General features: G+C 44.7%; 1 protein-coding gene across 1 annotated transcript in view; it reads right to left on the bottom strand.

The window, feature by feature from the left end:
• ADGRE1 (adhesion G protein-coupled receptor E1) overlaps positions 1–17,267 on the bottom strand; it is a 46,066-nt gene extending 28,799 nt beyond the window's left edge. Inside the window, exons 1-6 of the mRNA XM_032627090.1 lie at positions 17,036–17,267; positions 13,844–13,906; positions 6,957–7,103; positions 3,610–3,765; positions 3,367–3,486; positions 1,570–1,716 (exon numbers count right to left, since the gene is read on the bottom strand). Of these exons, the coding sequence (XP_032482981.1) occupies positions 1,570–1,716; positions 3,367–3,486; positions 3,610–3,765; positions 6,957–7,103; positions 13,844–13,906; positions 17,036–17,066 (664 nt within the window). The 5' untranslated portion in view covers positions 17,067–17,267. The remainder of the gene's footprint in view (positions 1–1,569; positions 1,717–3,366; positions 3,487–3,609; positions 3,766–6,956; positions 7,104–13,843; positions 13,907–17,035) is intronic.
• Positions 17,268–18,087: the final 820 nt, after the last annotated feature.

Below are 18,087 nucleotides of genomic sequence, written 5' to 3'. Positions count from 1 at the left end.
TCACCTCCCCCCAAATTCATATGTTGAAGCCCTACCCCCCAGTGGGATGGCATTTGGATGTGGAAAATAATTAGGTTTAGATGAGGTCATGAAGGTGGGATCCTCATGAGGGAGAAGGAGAAGAAACACAAGCGCTCTCTCTGCCATGGGAGAACACAGCAAGAAGGCAGTCGTGTACAAGCCAGGAAGAGAGCTGTTTCCAGAACCCTACCATGCTGACACCTTGATCCTGGACTTCCAGCCTCCAAAACTGTGAGATAATAAGCCCCCCAGTCTCTGGTACTTTGTTATGGCAGCCTGAGCTGACTAATACACTGGACAAGAGAATTCATCTCCGTGTCTCCTTTTCCTCATCTGTGAAATGAAAGTAATCATAGAACCCACCCCATAGTGTTGTTCAGAGGATTACATAAGATGATACATTATCTTTAAACACTCAGAACAGAACCTGGGACAGAGCAAGTACTAGGTTAAGTATTTGTTGACTAAAATAAAAAGTTAATGGCAAACGTGTTGAGCTTTCTTTGTGGCAGGCAATGAGGAAGATCCTTTACATTCATCCACTCAACAACGCTCCCAGCAGCCCTGTGAGGGGCAAACTAATATTTCCATTTTTCAGAGGAGGAAACTGAGGCTTCAGAATTGTGCAAAGTCACATAGGTTGTGAAAGGCACAACCAGGATTTAAATTCAGGTTCTATCTGGCTCTGGAATTTTTACATGACAGCTTTCCAGGCTGTCTTGAGTCTCAGAGACTGGAAATTTGGTGATTAAATTGATATCTGTCCTGCACAAGCCCACCCTGAGTTACCAGCAGGTGTAGCCTCATTCAGAGGCAGCAGATCATGGTAGCTGAGGTATGAAGTCATGCTAGGCATAGTTCTACCATGACTCTCTTATTTCCTTTCTATTTGACCTTGGGAGAGGTGATTCCACCACAAGGGAGCCTCAGTTTCCTCATCTATAATATGGGTATAAAATACCACTGATAGCATCAGGTTGTTGGGACGACTGAATGAGCACATATATAGAAGAGTTTAGTGCCTTGGCTGGGATCCTGCCTTTAGGACTGTGTACCTGCTGTTTCCCCCTCCTGGAACACCCTTCCCCAGAAAACCCGTCTCACTCCCTTCAGGTCTTTTCTCAAATATCAACTTCTCAGCATGGCCTTTCCCTACCACGCTCTTAAAACTACAACTTCACCCTCGAGTATTCCCTACCCACCTCTCCTGCCTTCTTTGTCTTCATCTCTAACTATCCCTGACACACAATATGTCCATGAACGTATTTTGTTTGTTCCCTATCTCTCCCCACACTGGATGATAAGTTCCATGACAACAAGTATTTTTGCCTGCATTACACATTGCTGCATCCTCCATCCCTAGAATAGTGCTTGGCATGTAGTAGGTGTTCAGGAAGTGTTTGTTGAATGAATGCATGAATGATTATTGACTTCAGCTTTGCAGATGGGGGCTTTGAATTCAGCTGAGACCCACCTCAAATCCTCCCCCACCACTGGTGTCTTTGCAAACAGATTGGACTTGATTCCCCAAGAGACCCATGAACCTACCTTCACAAATCTCTCCCAGGTCCTGGAAACTCATCTTTCCCCTGCTGGATTCAAATCCTGGGTTGCAGGCACAAGAGTAGCTTCCAAGACTATTGTGGCAAGTTGAATGCTCTGGGCAAGTTCTGGGATCAGCACATTCGTCCACATCTGGTGAGTGGAAATGGAAACCCCAGTCAAGGCAGAGGAAGCAGTGAGGACAGGAGACTGCAATCAGGAGATTCACTCCACCTGTTCTCCACCTGATGCTCCCCAATGCCCAGACTTTCCCCTTCTCTCTAAAGTCCTTGCATCTAAGCATGGTCTTGAGAATAATGCTGGCCAACCGTATGCAAGCAAAATGGTGGCAAATAGTTTCAAGTCACAATGATCATAGATTGCAGAAATGGCTGTCATCCTTTACTCCTCCCTGTGTCCACAACTTGGGATGAGGTTTGTGCTGTACCATGCGACATTGCCACTCCTCTCTTTAAGATGTGGAGTTTGTTTCCCCAGCCCTTGACTGTAGCTGGCTCTATGACTTGCATTGGTCAATAAATATGGCAGAAGCAACGTGGTGCCAGTTCCAAACTTAGACCTCAAAAAACTTACTTGCTTCTGCTCACACTTTGGACCCCTTCCTCCTGCCATATGAACAAACCCCAGGTTAATTTAAAAAAAAAATACAAAGTGCAAGAGAGTTGGATCATCCCAGATGAGCCCCAGATATGTGAGACCCACAGCTGTCCACAAACACATGAACAAGCCCAGTGGAGACCCAAAGAACTGACCAGCAGAGCCCAACCTAAACTGCCAACATGTGGAATCCAGAACTAAACAAATGGTGGTTGTTTTAACCACCAACTTCTGGGGTGATCTGTTACTCAGCAATAGCTAACTGCTACAAATAGATCAGAAAAGTCAGAGATGACTTCAAATATCTCTAAATCCAAGTCAAGGGGGTATGTTGAGGGCTTGATCACTCCATGCCTTGCTTGATAGAGTCACCCTCCCTTTAAATAAATAATAGTGCTGCAGCAGACTCGGGAAGATGGAGCCCTTGTCTCTTGGAGAGAATAATCTGGCTGCAGTGCAGAGGATAGATTCAAGGGATCAACACTAGAAAAAGGGAGAGACTAGTGAGGAGGCTGTTGCAATATTGATGAAACCTAAACCAAGGATGGAAAAGAGTGAAGAGATTCAAGACATATTTCGCAGGCATTTTGCCCAATGACATGATGACTGATTTAATATGGAAGGGGAGGGAGGATCAAGAGTAACTCTCAGGTCTTCATTCAAATACCTTTCAGGGAAAAGTTTTGAAGTTTGGGTCTGAGCTCTCCCCAGGACAGAGTTTATCTCAGTGCTACTGACACTTCAGACCAGATCATTCTTGGCTGTGGGGAGGCTGTTCTGTGCATTGGAGGATGGTTAGCAGGGTCTCTGGTCTCTACCCACCAGTTGACAGTAACACAAACCACCCGCCTCCACCACCAGTTGTGACAACCAAAAATGTCTCCAGACATTGTCAATATCTCCCCCCCACAGGGTGGTCAGTGAATCACTCTAAGGATCGAGCTCCCCCCCACCGTTACTCTCAAGTACTGCCTGACCCACTGCTTAACTCATAGTAGACCCTCAAAGGGAGTTCAAATTCAGGTTCTTCTACTTAATAGCTGTGTATTCTTAGACAAATGACTTTACCTCTCTGAGCCTCGAGTGGATTATTTCTAAAATGAGGATCATAATCCCTACCACATAGGATCACTATATGAAGTTCTTAATTAATCGAGTAGGTAAAGAAGATCAGGTTCTCTATACCTTCACAGATGGAGTTTTTAGAGGTGAATCCAACTTGGCAGCTGCACCTGTAGCTTCCCAAAGAGTTGATACACTCAGAGTGCTCTGGGCAGACCCCACTGTTGAGGCATTCATTAATGTCTGAGGAGCAGTGGAGGACATCGGGGAGACAAAAGATTAGGTGTCTATGGTTAGAAACACAGGTACCCAACTCAGTAGGAGCTGTCCACCAAAGACCCGTGCCTGAGAGCCTGAGTGCATTACCTGTACAGGCGAAATGACCTGACTTTCCTGGGTTCCAGTTATTTCCAGTGGGAGAAGAGAAACCACGCGAACAATTGCACTTATACCTCCCCGGCAGGTTTCTGCAGACTGAGTTAGGACCACATGGTGGCTGGCTTTGAGAACATTCATCTATATCTGGAGAGAAGAAGAGTCAGAGTGTTACAAATTTTCTTCATCTTGTGAAACAGTTTGTATTTTCCAAAGTTGGTTGAAACAATGTCTTCCATCCCATATGCCCTTAATTCAAAGCCCTTTCATTGGTATTCCTTCCGTCAAGCCCTGGGGTCTATATTTCCTCCCCTTGAATCTGACCACGCTTGTGACTATGGTGGTGGTGACACTAGGTCCTAAATATACCATGCAAGTCATAAAAATGTCACACACTTCCACCTTGCTCTCTTGAGAAGCTGGTGCTCGACTCAGCCGCCACACTGTGAGGAAGCTCAACCAGCCATGAGAAAGCAGCCCACGTGGAGAAGAACTAAGACCTCCAGCCCACAGCCCTGGCAGAGCAGCCAGCCAACAGCCAGCACAAGCTTGCCAGCCTTCTGAGTGAGCCCCCTGCAAACTGGATCCTCCAGCCCCAAGTTGAGCCGACTCAACTAACAATGTGTAGAACAAAGTCAAGTCATCCTCAGCAAACTCAGTCCAAATGGAAGATTCATTCATGAGCAAAATAAATGATTGCTGGTGTTTTAATACACAAAGTTTGCTGCTCCCCAGCAATAGATAACCAGAACAGTTTCCACACTCACCTCTAGGAATTTACTCATTGAAGCACCCATAGAATTGTGCAGTCATGGTACCATGGGGTGGTCCTCCCCTAATCTCCTTCAGACCTACTCTGTCAAGTCACCCTAAATAAACACTTACGATGCACTTGTTGTGCAAACAGAACTTAAAGGCAAGTTCCCTATAGCTCCCTCCCAGCAAACTGTGCCTCTCCTAGAGAGAAATCTGTACCTGCCACTATATATCAAGATAAGATCACAGGAATGTTCATTCCAGCTTTAAGTCATGAAACATTAGAAAGACCTAGTGTCCATCAATTGCAGGCTGATTAGGTCTGGAGTTGACATAAAGAATAAGGTAGCATGGTCCTTCATTTGATAAATATCTATCAAATATTCACAATGTGTTAGATAACACAGGTCAAAGACATAGAGCGGACAAGATCCTTGCTGTAGTATCCACCATTATGTAGATGGGGAATGTTGCCCTCACCCCTTATTTAAAAACAAGGGACCAACAAGACTACTGTGGTTACTGAATAACCCATGAACTGTAGCCTAAAGATTTTGAAAAGTATGTTTGTACAGATGACCAATGAAAAGATGCTCAACATCACTAATTATTTGAGATATGCAAACCAAAACTACAATGAGGTATCACCTCACACCAGTCAGAATGGCCATCATTAAGAAGTCTACAAATAATAAAGGCTGGAGAGGGTGTGGAGAAAAGGGAACTCTCCTACATTGTTGGTGGGAATGTAAATCGCGGCTGCCACTATGGAGAGCAGTACGGCAGTTCCTCTTAAAAACTAAAAATAAAGTTACCATATGATCCAGCAATTCCACTCCTGGACATATATCCGGACAAAACCATAATTTGAAAAGATACATGCACCCCAATATTCGTAGCAGCACTATTCGCAATAGCCAAGACATGGAAGCAACCAAAATGTCCATAAACAGATGAATGGATAAAGAAGATGTGGTCCATATGTACAATGGAATATTACTCAGCCATGACAATGAATGAAATAATGCCCTTTGCAGCAATGTGGATGTACCTAGAGATTATCATACTATGTGAAGTCAGACAGAGAAAGACAAATACCGTATGATACCACCTGTATGTGGAATCTAAAATATGACACAAATGAATTTATTTGCAAGCCAGAAATAGACTCCCAGACATAGAGAACAGACTTGTCATTGCCAAGCGAGTGGAGGGGAGGACGGAATGTGAGTTTGGGATTAGTAGATGCGAAGTATCGCACATAGGATGGATAAACAACAAGGTCCTACCGTACAGCACAGGGAACTATATTCAGTATCCTATAATAAACCATAATGGAAAAGAATCTGAAAATACACACACACACACACACACAGACACAGACACACATATACATATATATATATAACTGAATCATTTTGCTGTACAGCAGAAACTAACACAACATTGTAAATCAACTATACTTCAATAAAAAATAATTTTTTAAAAAAGTGTGTTTGGGGTTCCCTGGGAACTATAATAATACAAATTTACAAAATTATCTTGTTCAGAGCTCAGCAAATGATTTACAACCCATAAGTCAAATCCAGCCTGCTCCCTGTTTGTGTAAATAAAGTTTTATTAGAACACAGCCCCACTCACTTATTTATGTATCATCTATGGCTGCCTTTGCACTACCCCTGGAGTCAAGAGAGATCATTCAGCCAGCAACCTCCAAAATATTTACTATCTGGCCCCTTACAGAAAAAGTTTGCAGACCCCTGCAAACGATGTCAGAGACATAGTCGGACCTTTACAGTCAAGAGGAGAGTTTGGGTCTAAATATAAGGAGTACATGTGCCTAACACACGGCATACACTACTGCATATAATCACAAATATCCTTTAATGTAGGTACTCTTATACTCCCATTTTACAGATGGAAATAGTGAGGCTTAGAGAGATTAAAGACAATTTCCCAACGCTTCACAACTGGACTGTGGCAAATAGGTAAGTGGTTGAGAGATCGCTGTTACACTCAAAAAGACCTGGGTTTGAATTCCAGTTTGACTGATCCTAAAGAAGTCGTTTCAGTTCTCCAAGCCTCGGTCTTCTCATCTGTACGGTGGAGATCATCACAACGACTACACTTGACGTAATGTGAAAATGCACATAAAGCCCCTCTCACAGGGCCTGGCACTCAATACATGCAGAAAATCTTGTGATTTGCATGGAGAGGCGACCAGAAGGAAATCAGTGGTTATTTCCAGATATTGACAAACAGCATAATTTTGTTTCTTTTTATGCTAACACTTGTCTCTAGTCATTGGAGGTTTTTGTGACTAGGAACAGTAAGAAAGAAAGAGAGGGGGAGGGGGAGGGAGGGAGGGAGGAAGGAAGGAAGGAAGGAAGAGATTAAGAAAAAAAGAAAGAGAAAGAAAGAAAGGAAGGAAGGAAGGAAGGAAGGAAGGGAGAGACAAGGAGGGAAGGAGGGAGGAAATAACGCTTGGGAAAAAAGAAAAAGTACCTACATCTGCTGCCCAACCAGCTTCCACCTGATTTTCCAACTAAATGCTAGCGGATTTTGAGGGGGCATGAACTCACCTTTGCATTCCACTTGTGGGTCCCTGAACTTCGTCTGTCCATTGCTGGACAGGAAGCCTTTTTTGCAAGTACAGTAGTAACTTGTTGAAGTGTTGGTGCAGGTTGCGTACGCCGGACACATGGTGGTGTCAGCACACCCATTCCTATCTAGGCAATGGAGAAGAAAGGATTTGGGTTAGAGCACCGAGTGGGGCTGCAAGGGAAGCCAGCGCAAGAGAAGGAAGGTGACTGTTATGGGTTGAATTGGGCCCCCCTCCCCAAAATGTTGCAGTTATTGAAGTCCTAAACGCTGGTCCCAGAGAATGTGACCCTATTTGGAAATAGAGTCTTTGTAAATGTAATGAAGACCTAAATTACGATGAGATTATACTGGAGCAGGGTGGTCCTTTAACCTGATAGGATTGGTGTCCTTCTAAGAACAAGAGGCGAGGCACAGAGACAGGGAGAACAGCACGTGATGATGGAGGCAGAGATCAGAAGGGTGCATCTACAAGCCAAGGACCACCAAGCATGACCAGCAACGCCAGAAGCTAGGAGAGCTTGGAATAGATTCCCCCCTACAGCCTTGAGAGAAAGCACCTTGATTTCAGACCTCTGGCCTCCAGAACTGTGAGAGGATACATTTCTGTTGTTTTGAGCCACCTGGTTTATGGTAATTTCAGCAGCCCTGGGAAACTGATACAGCCACCAAGGGAGCTCAGTGAAGGACCTTATAGACCCCAGACCCTTGCTGCTCCAAGTGTGGTCCACAGACCAGTAACATCTGCCTCATCTGGGATCCCCAAGAGATCTTGGGAAATCAGATGCTGATTCGGATCTCAGGATGGACTTAAGATTCTGCATTGTTAACAAGTCCCTGAATGAGCATCAGTGCTCTAGACAGAAGAGTTATGAGCGAACATTACAGCCCTGCAACTGATTTTATTGCAGCCCCTGCTGACATCCTTTTTTTTTTTTTTTTTTTTGCGGTACGCGGGCCTCTCACTGCTGTGGCCTCTCCCGTTGCGGAGCACAGGCTCCGGACGCGCAGGCTCAGCGGCCACGGCTCACGGGCCCAGCCGCTCCACGGCATGTGGGATCCTCCCGGACCGGGGCGCGAACCCGAGTGCCCTGCATCAGCAGGCGGACTCTCAACCCCTGCGCCACCAGGGAAACCCACCTGCTGACATCTTGATTTTAGCCCAGTAGGACCCATTTCAGACTTCTGACCTCCAGAGCCGTAAGATAATGTTTTTGTTATTTTAATCCACCAAGTCTATGAGAATTTGTTACAGCAGCCACAGAAAACGAATCCAGTTCCGATTATACAGCTGTGGAAAACTGAGGGTCAGATATGTTCAGTGACTTGCCCAAGGACACACAGCTGGTGAGAGGTGGCAGCAGATCTGTCAAAATCCAAAGTGCGTGGTTTTCACTACTGCCGGGCAAGAAGAGGTGGGTCTGGCTGGAAATGGAATAAATCTTCAGGCAATTTCTAAGACAATTCTATGCAAAAACTTTTTCAGTTGGTTGTTTCAAGTCTTTTGTCTTGATGGACTGTAAGCTCCCAGGAGGCAGGGGTTTGTGTCTGTCTCATTCGGTGGGTGCTCGGTAATGAAGACCTCACTGAGAAGGTAACATTTGAGCAAAGACCTAAGGGAGCTGAGTGAGTGAGCTATGAAACTATTTAAGGCAGAGGAAACAGCAAGTGCAAAGGTCCTGTGGCAGGACCATGCCTAGTGATGTCATGGAATTACAAGATGGGTGTGGTTGGAGCAGAGTGGATGATAGGTGCATGGGAGGAGGTGATATGACAAAATCACGTAGGATCTGCTGGACCATTGTAAGGTTTCAGCTTTTTATCAGAGACAGATGGGAGCCATGGGAGAGTTTGAGCAGAGGAGGAATACAGCATCACTTGGGTTTTAACATGATCCTTCTGGCCACTGGTTGGGGGATGAACTGTATCGGAGCAGAGGTAGGATGACCAGGTAGGAGGCAACTGCACTTGTCCAGGTGAGCGATGATGGTGGATACAGCCCAGGTGAGAACAGTGGCGCACCTAAGATTCTGAATTTATTCAGACGGTCATGCTAATGGGATTTGCTGATGGATTGGATGTGGGATGTAATAGAAAGAGAGAAATCAACAGAAGTTCCCCCATCAATTAGTCAGATTTATAAAGTGCTGCAAAAACAAAAGGGACAGATTTTCATTACTAAGGTCTTGAGAGTCAGAGTCTTTGCTACCTGCACACTGCCTTATTTATCCCTTCCCTGCACTATGCCTCAGGTTGTATCTCTCTTCTCATTTCCAGCTTCCTCTTTCATCTGCAAAGGCAACATTTCTTTTTGCAGATTTACTGTGTGTTACCACTTGTGATCTCTCAACTCTGAGTTTCCCATTACTTTCTTTCTTCCTCTAGCTCAATCTCTCAGGACTCAAATCCACCCCAAACCAGAATAGCAACACGGTCCTGTGTGACCGGCCACCTGCTAGCTTCTCTGGCTCATCTTCTACCTGGTCGCACCACCCACACTCACCTCTGCTCAGTTCTCCAAATTCTTTCTGGCCTGCAGATCTTGAAACGTGCCAGAATCATGTGAGCCAATTCCTTACAATAAATATTTACATATACTTATATGTAGCTATCCATTCTATTGATTCTGTTTCGCTGGATAACCCTGACAAATACAAACACCTACTATATGCCAGGCAATATTCTAAGCCCTGTGGATTCAGCAGAGGAACAAGACATACAAAATTCCCCACCTTCACGGAGATGATAATCTGATGAGACATACAATGTCAGAACTAGGGTAGTCACTGAGAAGGTAACTCATGAGCTGAAGCATACAGAAGGTGAGGGAGGGAGCCATGTATATATAGGGAGCAAAAGATTCCAGGCAGAAGGAACGGCACATGCAAAGGCCCTGGGGCAGGACAGTGCCTGGTGTGTTGCAGGACCAGCAAAGAAACCCAGGTGGCTGGAGCAGAGTGAGCGAGGGGGAGAGAGAGGGAGGAGGGGAGGGCAGGGAGGAGACAGGGCAGGTCGTGCAGGACTTTGTGGGCAGCAGGGAGGACTCAGACTTTTGCCCTGAGGGAGGAGGGAGCCCTGGAGGGCTGTGGGCAGAGGTGGGGCAGGACCTGACTCAAGGGCTCACAGGCACCCTCTGGACATTCTTAGAAGGGCAAGGAAACAGGAGACCGGGGAAGAAGCCACTTCAACAATCCAACCGAGACATGCACATGTTCCTCAACCGTGAGCACAACTTAATAGATGGTCACTTAATTGACGAACATAGAAAATGAGACTCAAGGAGGCAAAGAGACTTTTAAAAATATAACTAGAACTACCATTTCCTAGGTGTCTTCCACCTGCCCAGCCCCTTCCTTAGATGTTGTGCAGTCCTCACGATAATGCTTTGAGGAGAGATGACCAAGCCATCCTGGTTTTCCCAGGACTTTCCTGGTGTTGGCACTCAAAGTCCAGCATCCTGGGAAACACCCCTTCCCTCCAGTCTGGGTCAAGCCAGGATAGTGGGTCACCCTACTTCAAGGTAAACGTTAGGACTCCTTTCTACAGATGTGGAAAGGGAGGCCCAAGAGAGTTTGTAAAACCGTTCCCAGGTCACACCACGAGTCAGGATGCAAGAGGAGAGCCAAGCAGAGTGGACGGGTGTTAAGAGCGAGACCTGTGCATCATCCTGGCCGTGCTCCACCACTGGCTACCAGCTTTGGCGCAGCTGTAGCCGAGCCAAGTAAGAACCAGGTAATTTGTGATGCTCAGAGGAGGAGACAGAGGAGGAAGGGGGGAAGGAAGAGGGAGGGGAGGAAGAAGATGAGGGAGAGGGAGTGGAAAGGGGGAGGGGTTGTCATTAATCAGGTGACAAGGGAACTATATTCAATTTCTTGTAATAACCTATAATGGAAAAGAATCTGAAAAAGAATATATATACACGTGTGCGTGTGTGTGTGTGTGTGTGTGTGTGTGTAAAACAGAATCACTTTGCTGGATACCTGAAACTAACACAACATTGAATGTTAACTATACTTCAATTTTTTAAAACAGTTTAAAAAAAAAAGGGGGTGGGGGGAATTCTCTGGCAGTCCAGTGGTTAGGACTCTGTGCTTCCACTGCAGGGGGCATGGGTTTAATCCCTGGTGGGGGAATTCAGATCCCGCATGCTGCGCGGTGAGGCCAAAAGAAAAAAAAAAAAGTTTTAAAAATATGGGTGGGGGGATAGCAGCGGCTCTCGGCCCTACCCCCATCCAAGTTACCTGATTGGCATCGCATCCCCGCCACTGTCTCGCTGGCCTAGAAGTACGGCCTGACAGATGCAGGAGTGTAACGGTCTCTGAGCAGGTGAACCTCTGTGATGTAATTCACACTCCAGAGCTCCTCCTGGGGTCAGGCTGTGGCTGAAACTCTCCTGAAACACCTTCTGAGTGGCTAGTTCTTCCCCTGTCCAATCCTGCTTCCCTCCCTCCCCTAAAGTGTCTCCTGAGAGTCCTTCCTTACTAAATTACTCACACAAGAACCCTCACCTCAGACTCTGCTTCTATAGAAATTAACCAAAAGCAGGTGGTGGGCTTCCCTGGTGGCGCAGTGGTTGAGAGTCCGCCTGCCGATGCAGGGGACACGGGTTCGTGCCCCGGTCTGGGAGGATCCCACGTTACGCGGAGCGGCTGGGCTCGTGAGCCATGGCCCCTGGGCCTGGGCGTCCGGAGCCTGTGCTCCGCGACGGGAGAGGCCACAGCAGTGAGAGGCCCCCACACAGCAAAAAAAAAAAAAAAAAAAAAAAGCAGGTGGTGATCCTTATTTTTGTTTCTTTGGGTTTTAAAAAAAATTTTTTTTATTGAGGTATAGTTGATTTACAACGTTGTATTAGTTTCGGGTGTACAGCAAAGTGATTCAGTTCATATACATATATATACATATTCTTTTTCAGATTCTTTTCCATTATAGGTTATTCCAAGATATTGAATATAGTTCCCTGTGCTATACAGTAGGTCCTTGTTGCTTATCTATTTTATATATAGTGCTGTGCATCTGTTGTTTCATTTGTCTTTACCTTTTTTTAAGAAGGTAATAATTACTTATAGTAAAAAAATTCAAACAATGCAGAAGTATATAAAATTAGAAGTGAAGATTTCCCTGTGTCCCATCGTTATACTCAGGGGTCACCACTAGGTTAGGTCCTATTCACAAGCTCAGTCATGTAAATATAACATCAAATATAATTGAATTTATAAGTTCACACAATTTTCTGAACACAAATGGTATCACTTAACATACAGTCCACTGTGCTGTCCAACACAGTAGCTACTAATCATATATGGCTGTTTACACTGAAATCTATTAAACTTAAATAAAATGAAGCATTGATTCTTCAGTTGCACTAGCCTCACTTAAGTTCTCAGTAGCTCCATTGACTGGTGACTACTGTAGATCTAGAACATGTTCATTGTCATAGAAATTTCTTTTGGACAGCTCTATTCTACTATTACTTTCTTTTTCATGTAACCAAGAGCAGCAAAATTTGCCAAGGGTTGAAGTTGAGCAATGGGCACATGGGAGTTTGTTATACTATTTTTCCTACCTTTGAATGTTTAAATACTTCTATAGTTAAAAAAATTAAGAAAATAATGTTTGGGGCAATTTTCCAAGTCAGTTCACATGACCAAACTTAAGCTTTTTATCAGCCGTATAGCATTCCATTATATCCATGGGCTCTAACTGTGCCAGAGATAGCTAGGTAGCCCAAGATCAAACAAAAACTTCACACTCTCCTTTCCGTGGTGTAGAATTGACAGTAGGAGGCAACTACCCTGCCATGGACTACATTTCCCAGCTCACCTTGCATCCAGGTATGGTCACGTGACCATGAACGGCCATTGACGTGTGTCACTGCAGAGCCTGAGTTTTAATAATGTGGCTTCGCCACCGTCTGCAGAGTCTCTGAGATACTAGTATGGCTGAGCCACGAAACAGAAAGCTTCTGGGTCCCCGAATCACTACATGTAGGAATACCACCCACCAGCCAGAAATATCCTCATTGGGCTCTTAAACAAACAAGAATGAAATTTCTTTTTCTTAAGCCACTGACAGTTTGGGGATTATTTGTTACAGTAGCTTGAGCTGGTCTCACAAATGCAACAATTTATCCAGCCAGTCCCCTGGTGTAAGCATACGTTTAGTTTATTCCAAGTTGTTACCATGTTTTTTTCCCCCAGTGGACAAAACACCCCATTCAGAGGCCACACTTCACTGCTGCAAGATGCCATGAGCTATCCCTACGCCAACACCCACACACCATCTCGGGAGGAACGAGAGTAGGGTGAGGAGGTTTGAAAGATTAACTCTTCGTACCATAAAGGCTGAGTTTCCCAAATAAGGCTGGGCCAGGAAACTGAGACACTGAGAACACAGAACTGGCCATGTTTCTCCTCCTGGATCCAGCAGGAGCTTGTGTGGAAGATCAGAATACCGAACAAAACATCTAAAAATGCACTTTTTTTTCCCGCGTTGAGTTGTAGTTTAAATAAATCCCATCCCCCTCCCCACTGCCCCATCATTCATGAAGCTCTTCTCACACATGCCAGGTAGTATACAACGTTACCTCTTTGGTTTTAAGCTTCACAACATCCCTGTGACATAGGAACCCTCGTTACCTGTATCTCGCAGCTGAGGAAACTGAAGATCAAAGAGGTCGTGTGACCTGCCTGAGGTCACACAGCAAGTTTAAGGCACAAGAGAAAAAGCTTGGGTGGGAACCAGGAGACCTGGATGTTATCCCTTGCTCAGCCACGGACTAGTTTGTGACAAGTGTCCAGCTGTGTCTCAGCCTACTGGGTCAGAAGATTCTCCTCCCTGCCACACTGGGCATATAGATTCCCCAACTTACGTCTTGCCGTTGATTCCACTGAGGGTAATGTGAACATTCCCCAGGTGTATATACCACAACACCCTGTGAAGAAAGAAAAGAAAAACACCATGACCCATCAAGAAGCTCTTTGGACTCAACCTGAAAAACTACTCTTGATGTAGCCTCATAGAAACGGGTTTGATGAGCTTAGATGAAAGCCTCAAGCGAATGACAAGCATACATTATTTTATATAACATTCACAGCCACCATTCCTGCTTTTCTGCACTTCATTTTCGTTTTTCATTTTGTTTGTATTATCTTCATTTTTTTTTCATTTACAAAGAGTTCCAGATGATTTTCAAAAACATACATTGAGGAAATTCCCTGGAGGTCCGGTGGTTAGGACTCTGCACTTCCACTGCAGGTAACATGGGTTCGATCCCTCATCAGGGAACTAAGATCCCGCAAGCCGTGCAGCACGGCCAAAAAGAAAAAAAAAAAGAACCTACTGTATAGCCCAGGGAACTCTACTCAATATTTTGTAATGGCCTATATTGGAAAAGAATCTAAAAAAGAGTGGATATATGTATATGTATAACAGATTCACTTTGCTGTACACCTGAAATTAACACTACATTATAAATCAATTATACCCCAATAAAAATTAGAAGGAAAAAAAAATCCCCATACATTGAAACATGCATTCTCAAAAGAAATGATATCTGCCCCCAAGAGCAAAACTTGGTTCTTGGAGAGAGATGAAAAAATCTTACTCTTCATGTATAAGACACATACAGATATACATATAATATATAAATAAGTATATAGTATATCTGTAGTATTAAATTTTAATGGGAGGGTAAGACAATTTTTTTAACATCTAAAAGGCAGTGCAGCCCCCCCAACATTCAGCTCCTCTCCATCATCACATCATATCATCATCACCACCATCATCAATGTCAACATCACCACTCTTTGCTTATTAAGGGCAGAATAGAGTACTAATGGCCAGCACCAGTGCTGACACCCCAAAGAAACAAGTCTGCATCTTAGCATTTGAGGTCCACAAATTACCTGCTCCTTCTAATGAAACCCGCCAGTCGACAAGTCCCATGGACCCAAACTCCCAACTTTCTTCTTTTCACTAACTGAAATTCTCTCGCTCTTTACTTATTTTAAAGGCAACAGTACATCGTGTTTTAGCATACCAGCACTAGGGTCAAAATGCTTGCGCTTAAAACTCTGGCTTCACCAATTACAGACTACGTGGCCTTGGGAAAGTTACCTAATCTCTTTGTGACCACATTTTCTCCTCAGTGAAATAAGGCAAACGGGTCCAATGTACAACACAGAGAAAACCCACACTTGTTGCTTAGATAAGGTCTCCCATTCTTCGAGTTGAACCAAAGACCAAAACTCACGAGACCCGTGAAGGAAACCATGGCATGAAAGATAAGCAAGACCCAGAAAAACTGAGAGCTGAAGAAAAGAAAATGGCTCCATCTCATTGTTCAGGCCTTAGCACAAACATCACTTCTGCAGAAATACCTTCCCCTGACTTCCCTCTTCTACGTAAGCCCCAGTCACACACTATGACGATTTCCTTCAGAGCGCTGGCCACTCCCTGAAATGCTTTTGTTTATTTGCTATTTGGAGCGGCATAGTTTAGAGATGTACAGACTCTGGATCCGGGATGCCTGTTTTTAAATCCTAGCTCTACCCCTTACTAGCTAAATGGTCTTGGGCAAGTTATTTAATCTCTTTTGCCTCATTTTTCTCCTCTGTAAGATGGGACTATTTTATTGGAATTGGGGTAGAGTTGCTTTACAATGCTGTGTTAGTTTCTGCCGTACAGCGAAGTGAATCAGCTATGTGTATACATAGATCCCCTCTCTTTTGGATTTCCTTCCCATTGAGGGTGCCACAGAGCATCGAGTAGAGTTCCCTGTGCTATGCAGAAGGTTCTCATTAGTTATCTATTTTATACACAGTAGTGTATATCTGTCAATCCCAATCTCTGTATTCATCCCACCCCCACCCTTTCCACCCCTTGGTGTCCATATGTTTGTTCTCTACATCTGTGTCTCTATTTCTGCTTGCAAATAGGTTCATCTGTACCACTTTTCTAGATTCCACATACACGCGCAAATATACGATATTTGTTTTTCTCTTTCTGACTTACTTCACTCTGTATGACAGTCTCTAGGTCCATCCACGTCTCTACAAATGACCCAATTTTGAAAATAAAAACAAAAATAAACAAACGGGACCTAATGAAACTTAAAAGCTTTTGCACAGCAAAGGACACCATAAACAAGACAAAAAGACAACCCTCAGAATCAGAGAAAATATTTGCAAATGAAGAAGCTGACAAGGGATTAATCTCCAAAATACACAAACAGCTCATACAGCTCAATATCAAAAAAGCAAACAACCCAATCAAAACATGGGTGGAAGACCTAAATAGACATTTCTCCAAAGAAGACATACAGATGGCCAAGAAGCACATGAAAAGATGCTCAACATCGCTAATTACTAGAGAAATGCAAATCAAAAGTACAATGAGGTATCACCTCACACCGGTCAGAATGGCCATCATCAAAAAAGCTACAAACAATAAATACTGGAGAGGGTGTGGAGAAAAAGGTGGGAATGCACTGTTGCACTGTTGGTGGGAATGTAAGTGGGTACTGCCACTATGGAGAACAGTATGGAGGTTCCTTAAAAAACTAAAAATGGAACTACCATAGGACCCAGCCATCCCACTAGCCTGAGAAAATGGGACTATTAATGACCCAATATCAGAGGCATTTAGCGAAGACTGAATGCATTCTCTATTTGAGGAACTTAGAACCGTGCTACTTGGGAGGTTGCTATCACCGTTAGTGGCTTTCTTTCTTCCTATCTCCTCCCACCGATATGTCAGGCTCACAAGGGCAGAAACCTTGTCTGTTTGTTCACCGCTCTCTTCTCAGTGCCTAAAACAGCACCCAGCATACCGTGGGTGCTCAGGAAATACATGTCAACTGAATGACTATAACGAAACTCTTCCTTGACAGATCAATTCCCTGAACCGACTGATTTTGGTCAAAGGCTCCCCAGCGAAGATGTTTGCAGTGTCCAGCCTAGAATTATGATCTCTTGGCTGGACAGTTGAGGCCCTCCCTTTTCCTTACCGTCTATTTCCAGTGCAGGCTCTCCCCAGACCCCCTATTCAAGCTCATACTCACCCCAAAAGAGGAGAAAACTGAAGCTCCACATCGTGCAGGTTCTGTCATTCAATGAAGAGTACTTTCTCGCTGTTCCCACGGTTTTCAGTAACAGAGGGTGTGGGGAGAGGGGAAGGGCAGAGCCAGAATTGCTCAATGCAACCGAGGCGTCATGGCCCCTTTTGCTGAGTTGCCTCCACTCATAAAGGAGAGTCTGACAAACCTCTAATCCTCTCCTTTCTCCACAGTGAAGAGAAGTTTGTCTGGCTGATGGGTCCCTGTGTGGGTCTATCTCCCTCTCTCTCTCTCTACTTCCTTCCTACTCACTTTTTTCTTCCCCCAGCAACATCTATCTCCTGTCTCTCATCACCTTATTTTATCGCACGCAATAATAAATAAGCTTCCACTACCCAATGAAGCAAGCCCCAAACTCAAAGGTCTCCTCCCAGCCTGCCCCCATACAAGCCGTCATCAGAGCCCTCAGGTACCAGGCACTGTGCTAAACACGTTTCCAATAAAATTTAGTTTCACCGTCATGTCAACATCATATACTAGGGATTCCTACCCCCACCTATTTCACCAAAAAAGTACAATTAAAACGGAAACCAAGGTTGAGAGAGGAGATGCGACTTGTCCAAGATTACCCGGACCCGAGCTTTGAATCCGGAACCCTCTGGCTCCAAAGTCTAGAGCTTTCACCATTTCATTTGCCTTTAGCTCCCCGCAATATCTGATCACTGGACAGTGACACACCCCATTCCCAGCACTGCCCCCAAACCAACCCAACACACACACACACACGTGCCATCTCATAAACACGGTGATCTAGGAATGTCTTAGTTAGGGTCCCCCAGTTGCAGATGCTCAGACAAGGATTCTCGTGAAGGTAGTTCATCAGGGAGGTGACCCCAAAAAACTCCACCTGGGGATGGGGGAAGTAAGAGAGGGAAGGAAAGAGCCTGCAGTGAATTTTATCAGGCAAGTTACCCAATAAGAAACTGAAACTTAACGTGGCTGGGGACCTCTGGAAGGTAACCTAGAGCACACTCTTCAGAGTTATCCCAGCTGTCAGG

The sequence above is a fragment of the Phocoena sinus genome, chromosome 3, assembly GCF_008692025.1.
Source record: "Phocoena sinus isolate mPhoSin1 chromosome 3, mPhoSin1.pri, whole genome shotgun sequence".
Lineage (NCBI taxonomy): Eukaryota > Metazoa > Chordata > Mammalia > Artiodactyla > Phocoenidae > Phocoena > Phocoena sinus.
The sequence above is the reverse complement of the archived record's forward strand: the minus strand, read 5'-3'. Positions and strand labels throughout refer to the sequence as shown.